Source organism: Aquila chrysaetos, chromosome 8 (genome assembly GCF_900496995.4).
Source record: "Aquila chrysaetos chrysaetos chromosome 8, bAquChr1.4, whole genome shotgun sequence".
In the NCBI taxonomy this organism is placed as follows: domain Eukaryota; kingdom Metazoa; phylum Chordata; class Aves; order Accipitriformes; family Accipitridae; genus Aquila; species Aquila chrysaetos.
Window position 1 is genome coordinate 5,794,939 of NC_044011.1, and position 27,693 is coordinate 5,822,631.

At 43.9% G+C, this 27,693-nt stretch overlaps 1 protein-coding gene across 2 annotated transcripts; it reads left to right on the forward strand.

The window, feature by feature from the left end:
- MAP3K14 (mitogen-activated protein kinase kinase kinase 14) lies at window positions 1-26,442 on the forward strand. 2 transcript variants are annotated; one of them, XM_030022927.2, is made up of 16 exons: window positions 1-96; window positions 7,660-7,932; window positions 8,498-8,567; window positions 10,460-10,670; window positions 10,794-11,402; window positions 12,468-12,605; window positions 14,807-14,936; window positions 15,669-15,800; window positions 16,249-16,353; window positions 17,070-17,233; window positions 17,616-17,766; window positions 18,405-18,755; window positions 19,913-20,019; window positions 21,417-21,561; window positions 22,109-22,209; window positions 23,102-26,442. In XM_030022927.2, the coding sequence occupies exons 2-16, from the start codon at window positions 7,680-7,682 to the stop codon at window positions 23,264-23,266; spliced, it is 2,832 nt and encodes a 943-aa protein (XP_029878787.1). In that variant the 5' UTR covers window positions 1-96; window positions 7,660-7,679; the 3' UTR covers window positions 23,267-26,442. The 2 variants fall into 2 exon arrangements, with proteins under 2 accessions (XP_029878787.1, XP_029878788.1); XM_030022928.2 differs by lacking the exon at window positions 1-96 and adding an exon at window positions 163-612.
- Window positions 26,443-27,693: the final 1,251 nt, after the last annotated feature.

Sequence of the window (27,693 nt, forward strand, 5' to 3'; positions counted from 1 at the left end):
GCGCGGCGGCGGGGGGGCGGGGCCGGCGCTGGCCGCCGCCTGTCAGTGAGCGGGGCGCCGCTCAGGAGGCCTGAGGGGCCGCGCCGGGCCGGAGCGGTAGGTGCGGCCGCTCGGGGCGGCGGGGGGGAGGAGGGGGTGGCGCGGAGCGGGGCTGCGCCCCGGCACCGCCGCGGGGGCGGGATCCGGGGGGCGGCGTTCGGTCCGGGAACCGTGGAGCGCGTCTCGCCCGAAGGGCCCGGCGGAGCCCGCTGCCGGCCGGCGCCGCTTCCGCGGCCGCCTCCGGGAGGAGGGTGCGAGGGAGCCCCACTGCTCGCTGGCCCGGCCCCGGCGGGAGAGGAGCCCGCTCCCCCCCCCTCCCCGCCCCAGCCGCTGCCCGCCCGGGAGTACCGGGGAGCTTTGAGCGGTACCTACCGCCTAACGGGCTCCTGCGGGAACCCGCCGCAGCCGCGCTCCTCGTCCGCCCGCCGGTGGCCGCACCGCCGCGGAGCGCCGAGCCGCCCCCTGTAAAGCCTGGCTGTCCTGCCGCTGCCGGGAAGCCGCCCGCCTCGGCTCCACAGCTCCCCGGTCCCCCGGCAGCCGCGCCTGTCCCGGAGCACCCGCCGGCGAGAAGAGGTGAAGCCGCAGAGCCTGCCGCGTTCATTGGGTGTTGCTAGGTGCTGCTCTCCACAGCCACCCCCGGCCCGGGAGAGGGGAGGAGGAGGCAGGCCGGAGACCGGCTAATCAAAATACGCGACTGAATAAGATCTGAAGTTCGGTTAAACTGCCTGTCTGCTCGCCTCTCGCACCTAGCCGTAGCGCTTCGCTTTGACGCGACTTTTTTTTTTTTTTTTTTTCTTTTTTTTCTGGCAAAAGGTTAAAATGCTTCTTTGCTGATTAATAAGTTGCTGCCTGTGGTTGATCTCAGATGCTTCCTGTCTACTTTAATTGGTTACATTAGAAACATGTGTTCGGCGCTCTGCACATGTAAGAAGCAGCAATCTGAAACTAGCATCCATAAACAACATCTAAATTTCTTTTTCAACCGGCTTTCTGAAGTCTTTTATGAGTAATAACTTGCACCTTCTTCGCTGTGACATTAGTGATAAGAATAATCGAATCGGGCTTTGAAATACGTGTCTGTACTGTGCTGCTTTATTGCATTTCAACTAAGTTAAAATCTGTTATTGGCACAGCCACTAGATTCCTGTGGAATGAGTCATTTGCTATTAACTATTAAATTTTAACTGCTATAAGAAAGTGAATCTTTGTATAGCATGCTGTGAAGAAGGACTATAACAAACAAGCATATAACAACCAAAAAACCTAAAGGATATGTGGGACCTCATCCAACATCGCTGGAGTTAATGAACTTGGCCACTGTCTGTCCTGAATCTTATTTCATTGTTAAATGTGAGAAGGTAGAGCTGAGCTTTTGTTGTAACAGTGATCAGGTGCCTAATTATTACTCTGGCTGCTAAGAGGATAGAGGCAAGCCTGACCGTTCCGTCTCTTTAACTTTTCTTCTGCGACTTTGGAAGTTTGCTGGCAAGTGTCAGTCAAATCTGTTGGTGGAGACAGAGGGATAGAGGTCTGGAAGACAGAAAGATTTCCAAGTTCCAGGAAGAGCAGCTGGCCCAGAGTAAAAGAGACCTGAGTTAGGAAAGGGTCTGGAGATGCTGGGGAAGGGAGATCACGAGGATATGGGGGGGGGAGGCCAGAAGGAGGCCTATGAGGGCTAGGTGTGTGGGACTTCAGTCTGTAGGAAACTGGGCTTTGCTGATCACAGTTTAGTGACATCTGGGCCCTGAAGAATATGGACTTTGTCTTGTCTAAAAGGCAGTTCTCTTCTGCAGTTAATATGGGAGTTTGTCTCATGGGAGTTTGCTCAGCCTGGACAGTTAGAAACTACTCCGGTCAGTTCGTATTTCTACTTTATAGTATAAAATCATCATAATTGAATTCACAGGACCAATCATAAATTAAGATTATGTGGGAATGTTTCTATCTGTACTGAATTTAACTAAACTTTTGGTATTGCCTAGCATTTCAGCCTTACTGCTTCCTTGTAGAATTACATGGCATTTTATAAATGTGATTGAAAATTTAAAGCTGCAAAGCAATGTATAGTAATAACTGGTGAAAACTCCATCCTGGCTGCTTGGGCAGAATTGATTTTAATGTGCGTTTGTGGTTATTGTCGGAAGTTGTCCATTTAGGTGCTTTACTGTATCATCTTGTTATAATTTAGGAAATAGCTTCATTCCACAAGTGGGTCTTAAAAACCAGGATGTCGTTAAGCAGTGTCCCGAAAGCCAGTGTGAGAACAGCTAAGCCAGGCTGGAAGACAAAACCTTGTCATGTTGAAGTTTGTTCTGATGCTTTCTGTTATACTTGTTTGCAAAGCACTTTGGAAACGTTAGCCACTTCTTTGAATGAATGGGGTTGCGGTGATGTTTATAAACTCTGGGCAAATGGTGTTATTCATATCTTTGTTCAACAACATGAAAAGAATTGTTAAGGAGTGAGTTGTACTCAAGCTTGTACTTGAGGAAATGAAGATAGGTTTAGATACTTTTAGAAATTCTACTGATGGTTAAACCCAGGCAAATATTTTCCTACAGACTTTGTAACCAAACTATTGCAATATACTACTGTCTGGCAACTAAGAAGACAGTTGAAGCTCATTATCCTGATGTTTACAGTAAGCAATACAAATGACTGAAACAGGATTTTAAAGTATTTACTATCAAACCACTTTAAAGAATATGTTTACGTACTTACTATCATTTGTAACATAACTTACTCATGAACATAAGGCTGATAGTGAAATCCTTCGAACAGGCAGTTCCGTGGTGGTTTAGGTGGAAGGTTTAGCTTTACCTGGAGATTTTCAGGTAAATCTGCGTGCAGCAGTACTTGACAATACGTGAGGGACGGAGAGGAACCAGACAAGATTGTACAGGAGCCCCTTGTACAGACGAATGGATAACACTGGTTAAAGAAGAGGAGGTGAAGGCTGTGAGCATCCTGGAATAGCAACTGGTGATCTGACTCACCAGTATTTTAATCAGTCAGGCATTCTATTTATTTTTACTTTGGAACTCTTAGATACACAAGGGAAGTCTGTTTTTTCCTCTTAAACATGTTAACTTAAAATGGCATTGAGTGTGTTTTAAGGTAGGGGTGTGTGTTGAGTGCTACAACTTTTTTTTTTTTTACTTTTTTTTTTTAAGTCCCTTCTGACACAAATTGAAACTTCTTGCTGACAGCACTGAGCTTGTTTAAATAACCACCCCAGGCCCATGCTACAATAGTATGCCTTAAACTGACACGGCCGAAAACGGAACCGTCTGAATTTCAGTTCCATCTGAAACGTGGGCAGGCAAGGAAGCTCATCGATAGCATCCAAGCAGAGAAAGACAACGGTGAGGAGGCAGGGACAAAGGGAAGTGGTGCCTGGGGTTTGAAGGGGTTGTACATATATATCTACTCCTTGGGCCCCAAACCAGATCTTTAGTGTGATTCATTTTTTTGACAAGTGTCATCTTTTTTTTTTTCTTTGGCGAAACGTGTGGGTTTTGACATGATTGTATGATGATTTTGTAGCTAATACTCTGGATAGGTTCTTTTGACTGCAGACTTGGCACTTTCTCGAATACCTACTGACAGTTGTTAGGACTGGAAGGTCCCCAAAAGGTGTATGTTCTTCTTCTCAGTTGACATTCCCTGCTCTAGTGATGCATAAATTCCTGGCTCTTCCCAGCTGTTGCTTTGTTGTAGTGGTCAGCAAAGCAACATTGCTAAAATGCTGGTTGTGTTGTTTTAATAAACCAGTAGCAGCTGCAAAAGAGAAGGCTAACCTAAGTTAATGCATTGTTCATAAAACTCTTCTCAATAAGGAAGTGGGAAACCTCACTGAGACAACATGATTTTTTTTTCTTTTTTTTTTTCTTCAAACTAAATGTCAATGTGAAACTGCTGCTCAACATTCGCACTCAGACTAGGAAAAGAAATCTGCATACTTTGAAGCTGACTTATGAAGTCTGATGTATATTTTAAAGCTCTTTCCCGAGTCTTTTTTAACCAAATCTATGGGCTGCTGCACAAAATGTTAACTGAAATTCTCCAAAAAGCCATTGGCAAGGGAGATTTCACTCAGGCAGACCAAGCAGGATCCCATGTTATGGTGTGCTCTAGTGCTGGAGAGGTGTTTGCATTACTTTTTTCCAGTTATGAGTCTTTTCTTTCTATATACATACTAACTTCATGAAACACAGAAGTGTTCTTTTAAGGTCCCTGCTACAAATAGCTTAGAGTTGAGGTGGAAGAGCTGAAGAGGGTAAAGAGGGACTTGTTTAGAGAAGGGTGGTAGGAGGAAGTTTTAAAGGAGAAGAAAGCACATGATTATCTCTTATATTAATAATGTTTGAGTATCTCCTTAATTCTGACTCACTGTAAGTCTCAGATGACCTTACCCAATATATTAGTTTCTCACAGGAGCACAGACATTATTTGAGGGAGGAGTTGCCACTGCCATCAGACCAGTGCCTCCACAGCACAACTGATACTGTGTTTGGCTTTCATTCTGTAAAAACGCACTTTCTTTTTTACAGCAGTGAGAACTAACATTAGTTAACCAAAGGTGAGTGTAAAACCTTAGTGAAGATAAGAAACAAGTAGTCTTTAACACTGCCAGCAAAAGCCCAATGTGGGTTAGGAGTGTAGTATTCACTTTTATCTACTGCATCATTACCCAACTTCCCCTTTCTTCCTTGAAAATAATGAGCCCATACGCACGTCTACAGAAGGAAGAAAGTCAGGGATATTGAAATCAAGAATTACAGTTGAATCTAAGTGACCTGGATGAGGGAGAGGAGGTTTTGAAGACCAGAGAAGCAGTTTGGGGTATGAAAAAACCACCCTCCAGCTCAATAACTTGAAGCTCCTCATGTTGCACGCGCATAACTTATGTCTGTACAGGAAGCTGTGCGCATCCTAGAGAGGTGGCAAGTAAATAGGCAGCCGAAACTGCTGCTCCAGCGTGTCTCGTGTGGGTAAATCCTGTTCTTAGTGGTCTTGCTGTGGAACCTCAGGTACCCATTTACTGCTCCCAAGGCTCTCTTTTATCTAGAGCTTTCCTGAGAAGGGCTGCGCGCGGGGCCTGGGCCTGAGAGACTGAGTGCATACGTCCAAATTGACGGGGCTTACGAATGCTTCGTGCCTCTCTGGATTGCCGCCCCCTCCAAGTGCACGGAGATGAGTCTAGCCTGTTCAGTTCTGAATATGTAGCTTCAAGAGAAGTCATGCTTCAAAAATTACTTAAAAGTTCTGATTAATTTTTTTTCATCACAACTTCTGCCAGCTGCGCTTTGTTGTATGTACCATAAAAATAGTTGGGTTTTTGATTCTTATAAGGACTGAAAATTGTGCGGCAACAGTTAAACTGGGCTGGGCTTGCAGCTTCTGTGCCTACACAGCCTTGTAGACCTGAGTCACACATTAAACTGTCTGAGCGCTGGCGGCTGCTGTGTTAGAGGACGTTGCTTGCAATAGCTACCTCTTTTTTTTTTTTTTTTTTTTTGTCGGCAAGTGAGGTATGTGCTTTGTTGACTTTAATCTCAGTAATGTTTCCTTGTTATCCTTTGCCATTTCAGAGGGCAACAAAGAATTGCAATTTTGTTTCTCCCCTCCCTCTGTTGTCTTTTAACTAAGCTGAGGAGTGACTTGTAGAATTACATATTTTTTTGGCGATGGGGATGGGTTTGTGCTGCAGACCTTGAAGGTCCTTGAAGGTGAGGGGAGGGCAAGGAGGGACAGAGTTAATGCAAATCAGGAGAGAGTGAGTATAAAAATAGCTCTGAACTTGTCAGTTTGGTCACTGGTGGCTTGGGTTAGTCATCTGGCAGGCTCTCTTTCTGCTGCTCCAAGGGATTATTTTACAGCACTGAGATTTGACATAATTTCTGTAGAGGAGAGGGAGCGGGACGGGCGTAATGAGTGGGATACTGTCATCAGCACTTCTTTTGCACAGCAGCTGTTCTCTGTTTAGCCGCTGAATGTGGTCATTGTTGACTTTCCTTGTATACCTGCCAGGTTGTTAGGTGACTCATTTATACATCACACCAAGGTTCATGCACTTGGCTCCCAAACGACTCCCTTCCCCTTTCCTTGGTGGTCCTTCAGGCACAGAGCACCCACTAGTTTTGTCATTTTCCTGATTGATCTCTGTGTTGCCAGGAGCCTGTTAGAGTAAATGTCCTGTTGCTCTAGGCAGCTCTTCAAGGCAGGGGAAAAAAGGAAAGAAAAAAGGAAAAGCAAAACTCTGGTGCACATTTAAACTGATGAGTCTCAAAGATGTGCTCCTGTAATAGTTCTGAGATCTTGTTTTTCCTGGCTTCTGTTCAGATGTCCCTCCTCCTCATCTTATACTGGGTTCGTGGGACTTAACACCTGTACGTGTTTGCTAAGGTTTCTGAGTTTTCATGGGTTGTTTAATGATGGAAATGTTCATTTTAAGATTTTGCACTTGAGCTGTGAGAGGACTGGCAGGAGGAAGTGACCTCTACAGTTAAGGGGCAAGAGAGCATATTCTGGTTTAAAGGAAAACAACTGTTTTAACTTTTCTGGAATCCAAGGTGAGGGGATCAGGGGCTAAACCAAAGCTGTATTTCCTGTGGGCTTGTGTTCATTGTGGTTGTAGGGAACTCTTAACTCTCCACGTTCCTGATTTGCACCCCACAATATACCCCTGTCCTGTCCCACAGTGCCTTGCTTGCATGCTTCTTTATACTTCTCCCTTTCCGCCCCTGGCTCCTTTCCACTTTACTCTATGCTGCCAATTGGCCAAGATTTGGCATGTGCTGGGACTTGTTTGGAGCTACCTTTACGCTAACTGGTCAGCTAGCAGCCCGTGCTGATTGACTCGCCAGCTGCTGCCAAGCGGAGGGGATCGTCTTTTCCAGCACCGTCGCTGTCCTCTATCCAACACCAACTTGCATCAATCCAATACACCTTAGGAGCTCTACTTTTGTCAGGCTTGACCAAGGATTTCAAAAGCTATTGACAATTAAGGGGAAGGAAGGGGAGCGAGGGAGGAGTTGTGGATGGGCAGGCTGATTGCCTAGCCTTGTTTCATTGGAAGGAAAACTGAGAAATGGATTTGAGGGTGACCGAGTACAAGGAAGAAAGCAATTAGCAGGATTTTATGGCCGGTTTATGTGATGTGAGAGCACAATGTAATTTCTCCTAGGTGTACTCTAGGAGAAAATCTTTTGTGTCTTCTCTTTTTTTCTTTTTTTGGGGGTGAATATTTTTCCTGTTTAGCGATACAAGGCTTCCCTCTTCTATATGGTTTCACTGTTTGTATTTAAGCTGATGGAAATAGCTTAAATATACCAAGAAATAAATTTCCCTTTGAAACCTGTGTGGGCTCTTATTTTTAGTGCTGAGAATAACATTGATTATTCAGATCTTCAGTGGTACAAGTCAGGGATGGAGAGCTGGCAGTCTTGGGTTCTTTTTCAGCTCCATGCTCAGAGGTTGGGTAGGACCTTTATTTGGTTTAAATTATTTAGTCATCTGATACCTTCAGCAGCCTCCTGTTTCTCATGAACTTAAAGCCACTTCTGCCTGTGAAGTATTTTGACAAGTGTTTTGCTTTGGTTTTTTGTTCTTACTCAGCGACTCTCTGAACCTGTGAAATGGCAGTAATGGGAATTACGTGCCAAGGAGCTCCTGATCCAGCCATCAAGCACAAGAAGGAGCTCACAGCTACCAAGGGGCTGAATGAGACAGTGAGTGAAAAGCAGAGCAGTGTTTGCAAAGTAGAAGATTCAAAGAAGGTCATCTTTCACAGTCAGTGGAAAATCCTGAATGATGTAATCACCAAAGGAACAGCAAAAGAAGAAACAGAAGGAGGCTGTGCATCAATTTCTATTATTGCCCAAGCAGAATGTAAGTAGCAGGGCGGTCTGCTCTTCATTGAGAAAAAGGAATGTGTAATGCAGTATGAGATTTCACTCGCTTTGCACTCCTGGAGAGCTGAGACGAAATCTATTTGTAATCCCAAGTGGGGTGGATTTGGTGACACATCCCAGTCTCTATTTAGGAAGCTCATGAAATCTCCTAACAATGTGGCAGCATCCACTGAATAAAGCATAAATAACAGAACAGCATAAGGCCATTGCACCTAGCTGCTTCGACTATAAATCTGTGTCCTGCTGGGTCATTTGTTCTTGGCTGACTTCTGAAAGATGTTTTTAAAGAGGGGAGAAAAAGAAAAACAAAATAAAGCTGTCAGGTGGGAAAGAACTGGGGGATCAGGAGATCACAGTGCTGGGAAGCTATCTAATGCTGGGGGAGGAATTACGTAGTGTGGGTGATGTGGCACAACTGTGTGGTGGTTTGTCTGGATCACTGATTTAGCAAGTTGGTAGAGTTGTTTCTTAGTCCAGTTGTTACCAGGAGAGACTTTGCCTGATATTGAAGACATGTGATGATCCTGTTTTCTTTCACACAGGTGAAAACAGTCAGGAGTTCAGCCCCACTTTATCAGAGAGATCCTTTATTGCTCATAGTAAGCGTTACAGGTGAGAGACCTCTTGACATGAATACCCGCCTTCACCGTTGTGTGTGCTGACTTGCTCCAAATCACCCTGGCTCCGTGTGCTTACAATTTTTTCCCAAAAGCACTCCTCTTTGAATTAGCTTTTCTGTCTGAGGCTTGAGAATAGTGTGTCTTCCCCCAGACATCTTCCTCAAAACTTTTCTGTATTAGGAGAAAATATAAGTTTAAGCAGAAACCACTTGAAACACGTTGCATTGTTGTATTGTCAATGCCTGCTGATTTACAGGCCCTCGTAGTCTTCTGCTTCTATTTCTGGGTTGTCAAACTTGTTTTTAAATGACTGAGTGATTTTTTTGAGGTTCGTGGGCTTGAAGTAGAAGGATCCAAGGGAAAATTTTCAGTCTTTTTTTTAACTGAACTGTCCTGATGCTTTTGAAACCTTGTTACACCATCCTCTTTGAAAAATTGTGGGAAACTTAGGCTGCTGCTAGAAGTAGTCCTGAGAAAAAGGAACTGCTTTGTTTCTGGGGAGAATAAACAAAAGGGGATGAGAGAAGAACCTTTGCTTAACAACAGTATCAGCAACAGAAATAGAGTTGTGAAGAGAAGCTGAAAGTGGTAAAGGGGGAGTAACATTTGTGATAGAAAAATGGAAACCTAGGACTTGCTTTTCTGAAGTCATCTGGGAGCAAGCCGCTTTTTCTTCATGAAGAATACGTGCCCTTTTGGGGCACATACTGGAGCTTTATTAAGCGCTGGAGCTTTATCAAGCAGATCCAGCACTCTGCAGTGGGTGACTAGAATATAGAATTAGGTGCTGCCTGTTTTCTGGCAGCTTTCAGACACTGAATCTGGCCTTGTGAGGTATATGGTTTGACATTGCCCACTGACTTTATGACGTTTTCCCATGAACCAACTGAAGAAATGCAGAGTGAACCATTTCTTAGGGGGTTTATGTGAAATGCACACCAGCTATGTGTTCAGGTTCAAGGCAATGTGGTAATGCCATCACCTAGAACTCTGCTTATTGGATTTTTTAGCACTCAGTGGTACACTGAAACAGCAGGAAAAGACAGGAGAGAGCAATGCTGGCTGTGATCTGCATCACTGTTCAGTAAAGACAGATGGTATACTGCATGGATCAACAGAACAATTATGATTTCTTCATTTGAAGATGAAATGTCCTGTTTTCTCTTATAACTTGATTTCAAAAAAATCTAACTTCTACGATTGGTACTGAGTAAATGCAGGCAAATGTTCCTCTTGAGAGTTGTATCTATTTGTACAGACCCCCAGTTGGTGTGCTGGCCAGTGCTGTTTTGTATATGTATGCATTCCGAGAAATCATACTGTAGTATTGAGCTTTAAATGCCAGAACATTTTGGCTTTTTGAAGCTGTTTTATTTAAGTGCACTTAGTCATCCCTTTTCATCGGTGCAAAGCCTGTTTTTCTTTCAAATAGAGCAGACGTTTATATTATGAGCACTTTTATTAATTTAAAAAAAAAATTTAAATAGATTGCATTTATACATAATCTCTGTGTTCACTATAAATCATAAACCCAAACTGTCTGAAAGCAACCTGGAGACATTCAGTGCTTTTCCCTCTACTTTGACGTCTAGACTTGCTGTTCCTTGCAGAATTTGCAAATACTGGGAGACTTAATGCTTTGCTTCCACCCCACACCCTCTGTATTTCTTTCTTACAATGCCAGATATACTACCATGCCTTGATATTGAAGTTACAAGTGCTACATATTAGAAGTCAAGAAGTTATGTTACCGTTCTCTATTCTTTAAATCCCAGAAGGCAGAATTGCTAATTCTCATTCTTGTTCTGTGGGTCATAATTGTTAACTGGAGGTGTGCTTTCACTGTCAGATCTAAGAGACTTCATGCATTTTGGTTTCTAATAGCCGGTCAGACAGTCTCGATCAAATCCCTAACAATGTGGCCCATGCAACGGAGGGGAAGATGGCACCTACCTGTTGGAGAGGGAGGCGTCGTGGTAAGACGAAAAAGAAACGTCACAAGAAAAGATCCAAGCTGAAAATACAAACAGTGGCTGCTCACAGGCGAGGTCCCAGAACTCCAGAACAAGAGAGCTGTACCCCAATTCCCGTCCAGGTGACAATCCTTAAACCTTCCTTTTGTACTGGTGGGCTGCAAACTCCTAACAATTCTTGCTTGAATTTTGGGTGGCTATATTGAGGTTCCTGCTCAGCTGTTTCGTTTTGTTTTATTTTCTAGGAGGATGAATCACACCAAAATATTCTTTACAGAAATAATTTTTGGGTTTCAGAATTTAACAAGGACTTGGTCTATGATCCGCTGCCATTTGAGAAACCTGACAAAGTTCTGTCCATGGGCAAACTCCATTCACCAAGGAGCCAATACAAAACAGAACTGCACAAGTTGATAAGCCCTATTCAGTGCCTTAATCATGTTTGGAAACGGCACTATCAGAGGGACAGTGTTCCACAGCCTGAAACTCTCCATCCTTTTCCTTACAACATAATACCCCCTCATTTCCCACATCTGGACAGTCCTCTCCATGCCATGAAACGTAATGCTCTGGAGACATACTTCCACGGTGATCTCAACTATCAAGACAGTGAGCATCGCTTATCTGGCCTAAACTTAGAATATAGTTTCCCCAAATGTGTCAACCAGTCCATGAAGACCAGTTCGGACAAGATTTCTGTGGAAGAATACTTGGTAGATGCTTTGAAGGGGAGCGTGAGTCTCGGTGAACCACAAAATTTAGCCAGCCTAGCCAAGACATGGAGAGGAGGTGGTCTGGACCCAAAGGAACAATTTCATGAAGCAGATGAAAATGAAGGCGTGCTACTTAATGAGGTGATCTTCTGAGGCTACACACTAGTGTCATGGAAGGCAGAGTTTCTCCTGGGCTTCGGAAGAGACATAATCTGCATCCATGTGCTAGCTTCTGTAACAAGACTGCATTTTTTGAATGGTTCTTGATACGGTTGAAGACTGCCAGTTAAAGATGTGGTTCTGTTTTTTGAAGGATATAAAGCACTGTCTTAGATTAGTGGCTCTAATTTGTTCACCCATTCACAAAATGTGCATGCATATCTATGAGAACCATTTCTGTGCTTAGTCAGTTCTTCAAACATGTCTTCTCTGTTTGTCTGTGAAAGAACCCAGTCCATTCAGGTGAACAGGCTGCAATATTTTATTGGCTATAAATGACCTGGACTGTGACACAGACAGAAACCAGGGACATGTGGATCGTGAAGGTGCAAAAAGCATGTCTGCTGCCTCTGGTAGGAAGCCAGCAACTCGCACATTGTCCCTTGCCAAATGCAGGGCTTGGGCATAGCAAATGCATGTAAATCTTAGAGGCATGATTCATTTCTTCTGAATTCAGTTCCCTCTTGCCGCCTTAAACTCCTCTTCGAGGACTCTTCCCTGGAATCATTGTCACCCTGTCAGTATTGTTGGTGGAGTTCAGGGTGTCACTTACCTGCCTGAATGTGTTCACACTGAGACCTAAGGCACAGTCTCAGTCTACTGACTATAAAAAAGGTTTAGCTCACACATAGATGTCTACATTTAGTCATGTGAATCTTGTTTTGTTTGTAGAATTTAGCTTCATAGGGAGCTAATTCCTGCATGTGTAGGGAATAGTTTAGAGCTCCAAAGGTATCCAAATACTGGTGGCCTTTCTTTACAATGGGGTGCGCTCATTTAGATCAAACAGAGCCCACAGAAATCAAGTAGGTCCTCCTGTATGGTTTCATCTCAAGCCTGTGACAGAAGTAATTTTGTACAGGGATTTTTAGAGAGGTGCGGTGATACCTATTATTGTGCTTTTTCTGAAAATGTTGGTCTCTGTGGAACTCAACAGTTAAGTGTTTCTTTCCTTGCTTCATCTTGTTTTCTGATTTTAACTTCCAGAAACTAAAGCCAGTGGATTATGAGTACCGAGAAGAGGTTCATTGGACCAAGTGTCACGGTTCTTTGGGCATTGGCTCTTTTGGAGAAGTATACAAAATAGAGGATAAACAGACAGGATTTCAGTGTGCTGCCAAAAAGGTAATTATGTGTGAGAAAGGCAGGGGGTTCCTGACACAAGAAGGCATAAGGAGAAAAAGTCTTCTCTTTCCAGCTACCATGGACTGTAGGTACCTTATTGTACAGTCACAGAAACGCTGCTGTGGTTATGTCCGAGGAAAAACTTCAAGGTGATGGCATGAAGAGAAGAAGCAGACGGAGAACCTGTATGTGCACAGGGGGTCAAGCTTAGCAGGCAGAAATAGGTTTGTTTGGCCTTCAAGGCGTGCTACAAGGGATCTTGTTTTTTGTCCTGAGACAGGCCAAGAGAGTAGAGATTTCAGAAAGATTGTAAGAGTGTTCCTAGTGACTGCAGGGGAGAAATGGCTGTGTGGGTTGTCTGCTTATCTAACTATTCTCATCTTAAAACACGTCTAATGTAAATGGTGATATAGCAGGTGTTTCTCTGTTGAAAAAGGAATAAAGAAAGAAAAAAATAAGGCAGTTGGTAGGCACTTAAAACAGAGAGAGCATTCATCTGTTCAGTGAGTGTCATATGCAATAGTGGCACATTGCAATGAAGTGATTCTGTTACAGATGCAGCAAAGGATGTGTATTTTTCCAGAAATTGGCATAATAATCTATTGTACACCAAGATATGCCATGGTCATACAATGTATGAAGCATGTGGAATATAACTTGAATCAGGGTATTGATTTGTAGGCAACCATGGAGGGGGTCTCGGGGGTGAAGGCAGAGTGATAATGCAAGTAGATTATGAGAATGTAAACTATTTTGTTTGAACTTAGGTCTTGAATGGTTTCGTCACCTCTGTGAACTGATGTTTCTCACATTACTCCAATAGAAAACTTCAACAAGTGTGTTGGAAGCGTTTGTCTTGAGTACAAAAATATTATATGCAAAAAGAATTGGAACTTGCATTTTTCAATTTAAAATGTTTGCTTTTTCTTGTTTACATTGGTCTCAACTTGATGTATTGCCTGTGGAAGGATGTAAGTGGCAAGACTAAGCCAGCTTGTCCAGTTTTTTAACCATTTCATTTGTCAGCTATATAGAAGCAAACATATTTAAAGCATGTAGAAAATTATTTCCTATTCTGCACGCTCACATTTTAGATGTGGAATTTTGTGGCAACATCACCAGCTTGTTTTCTGATATGATGCAACTACTTAAATTTATTATCCATTTTGCAAACACACAGTCTTAGGAGAAATAGCTGTTACTAGTGGGGTGTATTTTCAGGAAGGAGGAGTGGTACTGCTGAAAAGAAAGACATGAGAGCAGGAGAAGATGAATTCTTTCAAAATGTCAACTTTTTTTTTTTCCTAATTACTGGAGGATTTCAAGGGATACTTCTGTAGATCAGAAATACATCTTCTCAGACCAAACTCTTAAACCAGTGTGTTCTAACATGCAAGTTGAACACTTCACTGTGATGTATTTCATTTTACATCAGTAACTGTCTGGAATTACTGTCTGTCTGGGTTAGAAGAGGACTACCTGACCTTCTTTCACCTTACTTGGTGTTGTAAGCACCTGCTCTCCAAATTCTTGAGATTAAAGAAAACTAACTATAGCTGGATTGCTGAGAGTGAAGAAACGTGATACATCCTTTTCCCACCAGAATCTTAATGACTCATGTTTTCCTTCTAGTCTTTAGCAAGTTCTTGTTTTATTTTGTTTGGCTGAACTTGGTGAATAGAGTTTTTCTTTAACCAGTTTTCTGTGCAGGCTGAGTACCACCTAAAAAGGTGGTGTTGTTGATCACTGCTTGTGGCCATATTTCATATTCCTTCTTGTTTTGGGGGAGTTTTATTTTTGCCAAGTACTGTGCCATCCTTAGATTTTTTTTTTTTTCTTCTTTCATGAAAGCAGAATGCTTAAGTTGTCAGTATTATCTTTTTAACTGAGACAGAAATTACCTTTCTCCTGAAGGTTACCAGTAGTCAGCCATACAACAGAGGTATTGCAACCAGGCATCTTTTTTGACAAATCTTAACTCTACTCAGACACTGAGGATTTAGGGACTCTCATCGTCCTTGTTCAGAACCATTCTGAGTGTTCCCACTTATCTCTGTACCCATTGATTTCTGTTAATGAAGGTTATCCTTGTGCCTCTGCTGTTAAACAGTGCGGGATACTCTGACTCAAGCATTAGGGAGGGATGATTCTGTGGGGATTCATCACAAAATTTGTTCACTGCTTCTTCTTTGTTTCTCTAGGTACAAGTTGAACACTTCCGTGCAGAGGAGTTAACGACATGTGCTGCAATAACAAGTCCTAAAGTTGTCCCCTTGTATGGAGCTGTGAAGGAAGGACCTTGGGTGACCATCTTCATGAAGCTGATGGAGGGTGAGAAAGGGACAACCACAATGGAAGCACCATTGTAACTGTTGAATGCAGTGGACATTGATCTCCAGTTCCTCCTGCCCCAATTTTAAATCTGTTAATTCTTTGGTGTATCCAGAGTGTTCCTAGCATTTAATTCCTGAGTGGGTTGGGATAGGTATGTGTAACCCCTGCTGGTGTGTAGCAATGGTGTTTCTTGGCGGGAATTGTTTCCAGTCCTGCCTTACTCCAGTTCAAGATGCGTATCTCTTGAAGAGCAGCTGCAAATTCTCACTAAAACACACAGCTGATGCTGGTTTTTACTTTCATGTTTATTTGCATGGCATCATGTAGAGCACATTGTACTGGAACAGGGGATACTGTATCAGCAAACCTAGATGATTCCATTGCCTGATGCTCCTTTTTCCAGCCAGGGCCATGGAAAACACAGCCTGTGAAGAATCAAGCTGGTGATCAGTAGCACCTAGAAGCGTCTGATATGATCACAGAGTAGTTGCTTTTGATACAAAGCAACACCATTAAACTGATGCTAAGCAAAAGGGTTCATGAAAGAGGCCAGTTTCTGTGGGCGGTAAGAACTCTGGGAATAAACAAAAGGAACAGACCCATATGTGGAAGATAAGGGCTGTCAGACCTGGCAGTTCTCATTTCTTCATCAGAAACAGCGAGGAAGGCTCATGATGCTGGGAAGAATTTAAAGATAAGCTAACATGAACTCTCTGGATTCCTTTCTAGGTGGCTCACTAGGTCAGCTAATTAAACAGAGTGGATGCCTGCCAGAGGACAGAGCCCTCAGTTATTTGGGCCAGGCACTAGAGGGCTTGGAGTATCTTCACGCTCAAAACATTCTCCATGGAGATGTAAAAGGTAGGATGGTACTTAAGGTACCTTGTTCTTCCCTCTTTCTTAGAAGAGGCAGGCAGCTTGGAGATTAAGTTACTGAGTGGCAAAAGGTTATTTACTAGATTTTCAACTCTACATTTGAGATTAGAACTTAACTTGGTTCTAAACAGCTGGGCATATCATATTTGTCACCTCTTTCTTTCTGTCATCCGGTGGGTCTGACTGGCTGTTTGCCCAGGCTGCCCGCCCACGCTGCCCAACCACTGGGGTAGAGGAACCTCCGGGGCAGATAACTGGTAGCTTATAAGTAGAGATAATTCTAGTTGTGTACTTGCTTAAGCCAGTGACACTCCATAGGAGTAATAGGCCTTGACTGGGGCTCCAAAAGCTGTAGTTCTGTGGGCTTTTGACTTTCCATCTCAGTAACCATAATACAAAGGAGACTGACTAATTAAAAACTTCTCATTGCCAGCGGAAAATGTGCTCTTGTCTGATGATGGAAGCAGGGCTCTTCTGTGTGACTTTGGTCACTCTGCTCACCTTCATCCAGACGGCCTGGGAAAGTGCTTGGTCACAGGTAAGGATTTTCTGCTGCGATTCTAAAGAATTGCCCTACTGACTCATTCTTCCTTTTTGAGCATTTACATATGGCTAATTTGCAAGCAACTGTATTTTCCAGACTTAACGTTGCTCATAGTGTCGCGTTTATTGATATTACTGTGATGTATCCCACTGACAGCTGAAATGAACTTAAGTTTGGAAGATGGTCCTTATCTCCCAGTCTAGAAGGCTGTTGTGTTTTTTTGTAAGATTATGTCAGCATACTACATTCAGTGTTTTATCCCTGCAAGAAACCACATCAAAACTTAAAAATGTAACTCTGACTTGCCATGTAAGCTCACTAAACAGCTTGGGAAGAATCCTGACCTCCACCGAAGCAAAATTGCTCACTGTCTATTGGGCAGTTAAACTTTACAGTGCTTTTTAGTGCAGCTGTTGAAAGAGAAGGATATGTTTTATACTGCCGAGCTCACCAATGGAGGGTCATGTTTCACCTCCCACATTTGCTGGAAAGGGGAGCTTAATACCTATTCTGTGTATAAGGGATGAGACTGATAAGGAGATGTAGCCTTTGAACAGCTTACAAGAGCATGCAATGCTAATTTTTGGGTTAAGGTGACTTGTTTCTCACTTTAACTGAAAAGACAAGGAGGCTGCCTTACACTTGCCAGCAGTTGCATTGGAGCAATTCTCTAGTTTATGTGCAGTGAGTTTTCATTTTAATGGTTTTAGGGAACTACGTGCCTGGCACGGAGACTCACATGGCTCCAGAGGTGGTCATGGGAAAGCGTTGTGACTCCAAAGTGGATGTCTGGAGCAGTTGCTGTATGATGCTGCATATGCTTAATGGGTGCCACCCTTGGACCCAGTATTATAATCACCCGCTCTGTCTAAAGGTAAGTGACCCAACACATCTCTAGTAAAAGGTATGTAAGCCTGTAAACTCTCATTATACCTAGCTAGAGAGCAGTCATTTCAGGAAGGCTGGCTGAGAGCCAGCTGGGCATCTAAGATGATGCCAACCTTGCTTTGGAAGCTGATCATTTCTTAGGCCTCTTAGACTGCTGTGTATTACACATGCTGGGGCTGTTTCTTTCGTATCCTGCTCATGACTTGGGTGTGACTTTTTAGCCATTCAGCTGTAATAAAATTACTGCTCAGGTCTCTCATTTAATGCTGTAATTTCAGTTGGAAACGCTCTCAGGGTGGGAAGAACCTTTCTGAAATCAAATGAAGCCTCTCTGGTCTAACCTCTTTCACTTCCTGTTTGTTACACAGATAGCTAAAGAGCCACCTCCTCTGAGGGAAATTCCACCTTCCTGCAACCCTCTCACTGCTGAGATTATTAAAATGGGTCTGGAGAAAGAGCCTGTTCACAGAGCATCTGCATCTGAACTGAAAACTAAGACCAGTGTCGCACTTGAAGAAGGTAGAAATGTCCTGTATCTAAAGCTTGTTATCTGTACTGGTAAAGTGGCCACTTGCTAGTTATGTCAGAGTGGTCCCATGGGAAATATCAGTATGTTTTACTGTTCAGTATATCATTTGCACAGGCTTCAGCATTGATGTATATTTTTGGGTTGATAGCTTTTGCCCGCAGCCGGGTGTTTCTCACCCAAATAAATTAAAATTTCCTGTGTGCTGTCATGTGCTCTTTCTTCCTTCTCTGCTTGAAGTAGACGATGTTGTGCTTTTTGTGGGTTTATTAAAGTGTGTGCTGTGGCTGGGCTTATACTCAGCTGAAGTATCAACTGCATCTAGCGAGCTGGAGCCTGGTATGCAGCAGAACTGAACACAGAGGTTTACTGCATCCTGAACTGTAACTCATACTTGCGGTCCAGTCTTGCCTGTAAGACTATCCATAATTTATTTCAACTTAATACTGCTGAAACGTTCTGTAATACAGCAAGAATTTGTAGAGGTGATCTGGTTTTGTCTTTTGAAGAAGCTGGGCCTTTTACAGCAAGATACAGTTCAGAAACTCTTTATTGTGAAGGAAAACTTTTACCTCTTTTTTTTTTTTTTTTTTAATTTTTTTTAATGTTTGTATGCTTTTTGGTTTTGTAGTGGGAGGTGTGACAAGCCCCTGGAAAGGCGAATACAGAGAGCCTAGACATTTATCTTTGAACAAAGAAAACAATCCACAGACCTCCCTGTCCCCCACAGTGAGCCCAGTTTCTGAGACTGGTTCTGACTCAAAATTGGCAGTCAAAGTTTCTTGTGTGAGCCCAGTCCTACCACCACCATCTCTGGAGCAAACAGAGGAGGTCGAGGGAGCCCCTTGGAACGTGTGCAAGGAGTTACCTGAGACGTGGGATCCTCCACCTCTCTCCTCGACTCCTCTCCCCCTGAAGAGCTGCAGCCATGTGGAGAGAGCAACAACCATTTCAGAACAAGAGCTTCAGCAGCTGGAAATAGGTAAGCGATGGGCTATGTAGGGAATTCAGCTTTTTGCCTGAGAGCATGATAAAAATACAGCTGCTTTCTTTTGGCCTCTTGACAGTTATTTCTGGTTTTTGAGCTTGGATGTCATTTTGTTCATAGTTCCTCTCTCATTACATTAGTTGCTCAGCCTTCCTTTAAATTACCAATTAACCAATTAAATATGCCGCAATGGTAGTGATCAGGATTTCCTTCCACTCTCTGAACAGCAGAGGGAACTTCTGTGAGAGGTGCAGAAACCTCTCAGAAAACAGCCAGTTTCAGACTTGTGCTTATACGCACTGTATAAACAATGTCTGCAATTCCAAATTCATCTGAAATCTTAGGTTTTCAGACATAGTTCTTCTAATAAAGGGATAAGCCTATTGGATGAGAGATATCAAAGCAGTATAGTTAAAATCAGTCTGCAGCTGTTTTGTTCTGGGCATTGGAAAACCAATAGCCACCAGGCAACGAATCTGATTACCAGCAGCAATCCAGAATTTGAAAACCAGCAGTAAATTTAGCGTGAAAATCAGTAAAGTAATAGTCCAGTTCCATTGCCCCAGTATAACTCAACCTTTCACTTTTTTTATCCCATATTTTCTAATCTTGGTAAATGAATTGAAAACTTCAGGCTAGGAAAAAAGTGTCTTGAAATGTAACTGTTGTCACAGAACTGAAGAATGGCATTTGAGGGGTTGCTGAGGGCCAGCTTTCTTCTCAAATGGCTTTGGATCTTCAGCAGCCTTGTAATGTCTGGATATTATCGGTGCAAGTTGCTGCAAGAGTCAAGTACATGAACTTGACCTTTCCCTGGGTATAACGTGGATGGATCTAGAGTGAAGACTGATAGGTGACATAATAGGCAAGAACTGGGAAATTCTGGCTCCTAGTCCTGTCCCTGGCAATTTGCATGTGATTGCACAATTCATCTGTCCTTTCTGGCTCAGTTTCCCTATTTTCACAGTGGTGGCAATAGCCTCTACATGGCAGAGAAATTGTGTGTCATGTGTTTTGCAGACACTAACATCAGTGTTCGTTAGATAATGCTGAAGAAGCTTTGTGTATTAATTGCAGTAACTGTGATTAGAGCAGGGAGGCATGAAAGGAATCACTGGAAATGTCTTCCTTCTCTTTCCTTTTGCTTGCAGAACTGTTTTTGAACAGCCTTTCACAGCCTTACTCTCTGGAAGAGCAAGAACAAATGCTTTCATGTCTCAGCATCGACAGCCCGTTTGTGTCAGATGCCAGTGAGAAGGTGAGTATAAATGGATGCTAGCCCTGTTATTGTGGGTGGGTGGGGGTGGCAGGGTAACCACCTCTGGGAAACTGGAAGCTGTGACCAATTGACATCTGGAGTTTCTCACGTTTGTTGCTGCTTTTTGACACCCAGTTTGCTGGAGAAATCTTCACCTTGGGAAGAAATCTTTGTTCTTGGACAGTGGGGTATTTAGGATTGTAGTTGTTCTTTAGTTTACTATCCAGCATGGATCCCTTTCCTCCAGTTGCTCCCCTGTGCTGTATACTCACAGTAAGCATCAAGTGTGTGGATATGGAAAATCTCAGTGGCCTTGACCCTCTATATGTCAAGAAGAAAGGAACTGAAGAAGCAGTGATGACCATAGGAGCTGTACCAAGTTGGACCAAACAGCTGTGCAGGCTAGGGTCTTCTTACTGTACTAATGGCCACTAAAGGGATGTTTAGGGAAAGATCAGAAGAATGGGGCAGAAGGATAGAGACCCTAATCTTGGATATTCACTCCCAGCCTGTGGATCTGTTCTCCATGAGCTTCTTTTAACCCATTCATACTAATGACTTACATAGTCTAAAGTACTTAAATACTAAGTTTAATTACTTTTGTTTGCTCTATCTCTGGTGTTCATAAAGCAGGGAATACCAGTGAGAAACACTGAATAAGCCTTGTTGAACCAGGGAAGGACTTAAGCCCTTCAGTCATTGTCAAAGACATGGAGTGCAAAGTTGTGTAGCCTGCCATCTACAGGAGTCATTTCTGACTGTGATCATCTTTTGTTTCCTATTTCTGTTCCTCTTCTCAGCCTTCTAATGCTTTTCAAGGAGGATTGAGCAGAGTTCTGTAGAATAGTTCAGCTGTTGATACAGCATGGTGTGCAGTGTGGGATGTGACTTTGCTTTTTTTTTTTTCCCCCTGATACCTAAACCTAATGTTTAATGTGACTTTTGGCTGGTACTTACCACTATGCTGATGTTGTCAGATTGAACTTCTATGACTCTAAGATAGTATAGACCTTTCCAAGCAATACAGCAATGTAGGGTCCATAGTTGTTTATGTACAGTTAAGTGTTTTTCCTGTGTGTTTCTTGTCACTTACTGACATTAGAATTTTATCTGCTGCTTTATTCTCCTGTCACTCAGTACAACAAAACCCTCTTTTCTCATCCAACTCTTCAGGTGATTATTGATTTGACTATTGAGAATATCTTATTATGTCTGCAAACTGTTGCATTTCTATTCATCCCCTTTTCTAGATGGCAGGTAAATGTTGAATAAGTGGAGGCCCAGCCTTATATCCCTGTGGATTTCTACTTTTTTCTTCCTGAGGTTATTTTAATGTTTATCTCATACAAGCTCATTTTCTTTAGGAGCCTTTGACAAACTTATGCTTACTTCTGCAGAACTCCATGAAGGCTTCCCATAGCTTGAGGGACACTATGAGCTCTGGGATTCATTCCTGGAACAGCCAGGCAGATGGACAGAGCTTCAGTTGGAACAACCTGCTGAACCGCAGTCGGCACACAGACACTCCCAGCTATTTCAACGGTGAGTCTGAATTTCTGAAGTTTGGATAAATGGTCAGGTATAATTTTCTCAGTATCTAGAGGGTCTGGGATATGGAGCCTTTGAGCTCTTCTTATCCTTCAGTTGCTGTGTCAGCACAGACCCTCCTAAAAGCATATGGGTTTTCAAGAGGCCAAGTCTGCCCCAGTCGTAGATGGGTGGAAGGCACTTGAGTCTGTATAGTCTAGGAAAAGCCAGAGAAGTTCCTTGGTGCACAGAGTCTGGTTCAGCCTTGCCTCGTGCAAGTATATATGCTTTATAACCATAAATGTCTACAAAATAATTTTGAGGGCATGTTGTGCAAATCAATACATCTCTTCAGCTGCTTTCTTGCTAAATCCAGCTCTGCTCTGTGAGTCATTGTTGTCTTCAAGCCTCCATGCTCAGCGAAAGACCTACATAAATTAAGTGCTTAATGACAAAAATGAGTTCTTCTGATGTATGTGCCTTGCTAGTCAATTTTTCTGTGTTGGACTGTGAAGTCATTATACCTACAGCAGAAGTTAATGACTTCTGTTGCACATTTCAGGAGTGAAAATCCAGATCCAATTGCTAAGTGGAGAAAATCTACACATCAGGGATTTCCACAGGACAAAGGTGGGAGACATTGCCACTGGGATAAGCAGCCAGGTGAGACACAGAGCTGGGAGTTAAGTACAGCATTTTGTCTGAGAAGCAATTTCTTCCATAATGCAGCCTCATAATGCCTTAAAACCAGTGACCCAGAAGGCCATTCAAGGATCTTAATGACACATTTAGTAACATAACTTCAGTGCTGCTGTTATGAGTGCGATACCAGAAGATATTTTCTGAATCATAAGCCATTGCTAATTGTCATAGGGACCTCCATCTTAGAAAGTACCTGTGTTGCAGCTTAAAAATCCTTCTCCTAGACTATAAAGATAAATTCTTTCCCCTCTCCCTAAAGAAGAACCACTATATGACTTTTTCATCAAGAACAGTAATATCAGCTAAGGGAAATGAGCTGTTTGGCTGTGATGCTTCTAACTTGTTAGATTGGAGGAGATATTGGCAGACTCCAGTGAACCTCACTGTGGGCCTCTTTGACAGTCCCTGAAAGAAACTCCTGATTGTTTGTGGGATTGTGACTCATCTGAGTATAAAAATGTGGTGATCGTCTCTAAACAAAGAGTTTGCGGAAGTCCAGAAAATGTTTTAGTGGTGTTGGTTCTCTTTGGTGTACTTTGTTCTCTTGGACATCACAAAGCAAAATATCACTAGCCTGCAGAGGAATTCACACTGCTCAAACATAGACACTTCAGGAACCACCATCAATGGTCAAAAACTTGGGTGAGGCAATTCGTTGGCAGGGTGAATGCTACCTAGTCCAGTTTCTGAGGTACTTTCTTATGAGAGAAGGTTAGGATGTTCCTGCCAAGCACAAGCCTCTCTCCAGGAGTTTTTCTTGGATTGGGAAGCTATTTGCTGGGTTTGATAGTGTGATACTATGTTCTGAAAGAGACTTGAAGTGCCACTCAGATCTGTTTGTTCCGCTTCACAGATACCAGTCCCTGCTTTCAGTCTGGTTACTAAAGAAGGCCAGCCAGTTCACTACGACATGGAGGTCCCCGACTCTGGTATTGAGCTGCAGTGCACCCTTGCCCCTGACTGCAGCGTCAGCTGGACATGGCGAGTCAAACACGGTCAGCTGGAGAACAGGCCATGAAGCTGCTCCTGTTTTGGAGGTTTTTACCTTGTTGAAAGAAGGAATTGCAAAAGCTTCCAACCACCCCTGCCATGGAGCACCAAGTGCAGTTGCTGGTGTTTTGTGCTGAAGTAGGATAGCAGTTCAGCAGCTCACTGCTCTCGGGCCTCACTTCTGTTGTCTGTTCTGATCCAGTTCCAAGACATGTCCTGAGCTTAGGTGTTCCCCAGAACAGTGGGAATTACTTGTTTTGGGTGTGAGTGTTAGGTTGAGCTTGAGAATGGTGGGTGGAAATTCCTGCTTTTCAGAGGAATGCGATTGTGCTTTTCAGGAGAATAGGGGATTGGATGAGAACTCCTGTTTCTCAGCCTCCGAGGTGAAGCCAGTAGTTGCTGGACTTGCCCGAAGGAGGAGGTTGAGTATCTTCAGTGCAGCTGTGGTTGTTTGTGCCGAGGGGAGCTGGCTAACTTCCTTCTAGCTGGAGGAAAAACTTAACGTTTCTGTAGGCTTTGGGTAGCATCATCTCTACCTCAAGCCTTTTGCATGGGGAAAATCAACAGCAGTAACTAGCTGGGTTCTTGGTTTCACCTCCCACCCTTCCCCGCAGACGCTTCCTTCTTGAATCAGAAAAGAACTTTGTTCCCAGAAAGAGCTTTGCTTGCAGCTCTCATCTTCAGGTTGTCTCCCCGACTTAGGAGCTGGTGCTCTCTCTCTGGTGTGGCTGCCAACATTGTCTGGCAGGTAGGGCAGGAGGAGGGTATGATATTCCTTGGTGGGCAGGGTGGAGGGGTTGTATTCCTCCATCCTGTTTCCACCGCTGACTTGGGACTTCACGTGAACTGTCCCGTCCAGGCAGCTCCCCCTGGAGGGGGAAGGGACAGTGGCTCAGTCAGCTCAGACAAGGTCTGAATTTTGCTGAAGCGTTTATAAAAAAAATCTCACTCCCAGCTATCAATCCGGCCAGCTGCTCAGCCGCTCCGTGGGAGGTCAGTGCCCCAGTTCTGTGTGGTGTGTTAGCTCAGCCTGTCTTTGCTAGCACTTACGGACTGGCATGAGGCTTCGTACTGCTCCCCTTATGTCAAAATGTGTTAATGGAGTGGGATGGGCAGCTGGGCCCAGAATGCCTTAAGCTTTGAACTTTTTTTTTACTGATTTGTGAATTGTTTGGAGTATACTGAAACTGCATGGATCAAATTCAGATGGGCAGATGCTGCTAGCCCGTCTATAACCTGGAACAAAACCAGAGGGAGGTGTAAGCTATGAGTGTACTTGTTCGGGACTGCTCAAAGTCCTTGCACACCTGGAAATCACGGTCACTTGACGGCGTGCTGTGGCTCTTCCAGAGTGCTGTAACTGCAGTGGCCTCTGAGCAGGGGCTATCTACATCCAGGCTGAATAGAGAAACGGCTCCCAAGGTAGGCACTGCTGGATCCATGCTGGTTCTGGGGGACACAATGGGGCAGGAATGTTGGCAGTTTTCTCAGGTGAAGTTCACTTAGAAAATAGCTGGGAAAAGTTATACTCTGGGCCTCCCTTTCTGAGGACCAATGCTTCTTAAGCAACTGATACTCTTTCCCTTTGGTCTCCCAGAACATTGGCTGGTTTTGATAGACTAGGCAGTGACATCCCTAATCAGAAGACAAAAGTTGTGATGTAATAAAAAAGTGGAACTCTTGAAGAAAAATTAAACCTGTCACCACTATGGGTATAGTTTTTATAGCACTTTTTGTTCTAAAGCACTTAATACGTTGTCCAAAATAGGCACCTAATTATATCTGAAATGCCACATTAAGAGTCTTTTTAGTAAACAATTAACACATTACGCACATGTCTTCCAGGAAGGAGTGGGGGGAATGGGTAGGTTGGCTCGATTTCTTTTTTCAGGTGCCGTAAACTACTAAGAATTGTAAGCTCTAGAGCAGGAGGGATCAAAATGCCTCTCCAGGGTTCCTAGGAGCTCCCAAGCACATGTTCAGTGCACCAACCAAACTCCCACACCTGGCAACCTTCCTAGGCTTCCTCTGAGGAGGGGAGGAGAAAAACAGAAAAAACTGTTGGTTGTTTCTAAGAAGAGACTGTTGGTGATGTGTCAATATGACGCATCACTGTTGGTGATGTGTCAATACGAAAGCATGGTCTGTTCCCTTCCCAAAGGCTGCATCTCGTGGCTTTCGCTGTTGTCTGCAAAATGCTTCGATGTACAGGTGTACGGTTTTGTACATTGGTGTTAGACTCAAGTTCCGCTGAGCAGTAGGGCAGGATGCAGCAGCCCTCTGTTTACAGGACTTCGGAGCTTTACACTTCATCTATAGCATTAATGTTAATCTCAGGCCACCTACACGAATGGGTGAAAGGCAGTAAACCCTTGCAAACCCAGAATGTCTTTGTTGGGTAGATGGAGATTTCCATGTTCTCCTGTACTCTCACACCAGCATTAGCCAGTATCTCCATCCTGTTCGTTTCGTCCAAAACCTTCAGGCCTCTTTTGCTGCCACCTCAAGTGAGAAAGTGAGGCTGCAGATTTCCACCTAACAAATCTTTTATGTGACAACCGGCCAGACAAGCAGGCTGTGGCGTCAGCAGTCCCTGCCGGATGGGAAAGACGCTTCAGCTAATACCACAAACCACTGGTGCTTTCTTACTGTCCTGAAATGTGGTTCTTCTCTCAAGAGTATCTCTAGGGTTTTCATGTTTTTGCTACTTACCAGCTTGGGATCTCCTTGACTCTCTCCTGCTGCCAGGACAGTTTCCTTTTAATTTGGCTGGCCATTTTTGCTGTGACAGGCATAAACAGTCCAGCTTCCAGATCAAGGCTGGCTGTGCAATACTGACAGAAGAGAAAGTCAGGAAAGCTTTTTGTTATCCATGTTAAAATTTGGCTGAAACTGTGTATAACAACGTAACTAGTCTTTAGGACAGAACCCCAGTTCAGGGTAGGGAGGACAAATAGCAGTAGGAGTGATAAACACAGATGGCTCTTGTCGTGTAGCTCCTTCTGAAAGTCTGGCAAAATCACTGTTGGCAAAGCAATATGAAGCTAATAATCTCTTTGGGATGGGCAGTACTGGCGTCGGTGAAGGCAATGGAATGACTAGCTTGTATTGAACGAATGACACTTTATAAAACTGTGATTTCTTGAAATTAACATATTTGACCTGCATTTTCACAGGGAAAAAAATAAAGCTGGAAAAAAAGTTTCTTCATTCTCGTTGCTAGTGGTTTGGTACGTTGTCCCAGAGAACAAGACAGTGGTGCTGAATAAGACGTTTTCCAAGGAGGGAAGCCTGGTCTGATTAAACTCCGCTATATATTACCCTTGTTTGGGGGATGCAGGGAGAAGTCGTTTCTGGGTATGATGAGGCAGCAATAACTTTCATGGATCTAAGCAGAGGATTTGCTAAATATACTGGCATCTCTCTATTTCCAAATAGGTTGTCCCTTTTCCTCCTCCTGTCCCATTGCAGGCAGGGGGATTTGCTGTACTGGGAGCTGCTGAGTTGTCCCCTCGATAGTGCATATGTAGGTCTGGGATCCAGAGGCACCAGGTTAGGCAGGCAGAGCCCTGGAGATTCGCCCACACCTTTCAGCAAGTGCTTCTGCTCACTGTTGGGGCAGGAGCTGTTTGTCTCCACTTCTGTGGTGCATGTCTGTTAAGTCAGCACAGTGGACTAGAGGTGTGCTGGTGGTATTGCCAGTGAGCGAGTGAGGTCAGTTATCTTGAAACATAAATCCCAGATTGAAATGGCGGGGGGCGTTGCTATCATGTACCTATGCTCGTGCTGTGAACACAGAAGTCAAATCAGTGGTCCACAAAAAAAGGTGGGTGTTTTGTCGCTAGACTTCCCTGTAAAGATACAGAGCAGCTTAGGGAATCGCTAAACCACCTCTTGTCTCTGAGGACAGCCCAACTGAGCAGCTGTGTAAAATAGCTTGCGTTGGGCCTTTGCCCTGGACCTTTGGCCTGGAGCTAGCCTCTCCCCAAGCCATCTGCTCCTCCATGCTGTGGACAGCAGAAGCTGTGACCTCCTCGCCCAGGTAGCTCAGCAGAGATAGGTACGTGTCTGTGCAGGTGCCTGGGGTCTGGTAGCCTTCTCCTTGGGGACTCTTGTGTACTAAGAAGCGGGACTGCCCCTTGGAAGAGCCACAAGTCCTGGCTTTTCCCTTCTATTGTCCTGTAGCACTCTTATTGCTCATGTTTTCACCCATTAGATTACACCTGCCTGGAGGCTGCCAGTCCTGGAAGGAGCTGCAGGGCTGAGCAGAGCCTTAAAGTTACCCTACGCCCAGCTGCAGTGATGGGCAAGTCAGAAATACGTCTTCCACTTAAAAATGCTCAAAGGAGCGTGGTCACCACTCCTGGCAGCTGTTCCTTACGCAGGAGGTCACGCATTGTTAGCAAAGCAACAAGCAGCAGCTCGTGCATCCATCCCTCCCTCCCTCCATCCATC

Coding starts and splice junctions, on each gene's coding strand:
- MAP3K14 (XM_030022927.2), top strand. CDS start 7,680: ATGGCAGTAATGGGAATTACGTGCCAAGGAGCTCCTGATCCAGCCATC. Junction 8,568..10,459: donor GCTCATAGTAAGCGTTACAG/GTGAGAGACCTC, acceptor GGTTTCTAATAG/CCGGTCAGACAGTCTCGATC. Junction 21,562..22,108: donor CACTCCCAGCTATTTCAACG/GTGAGTCTGAAT, acceptor TGCACATTTCAG/GAGTGAAAATCCAGATCCAA.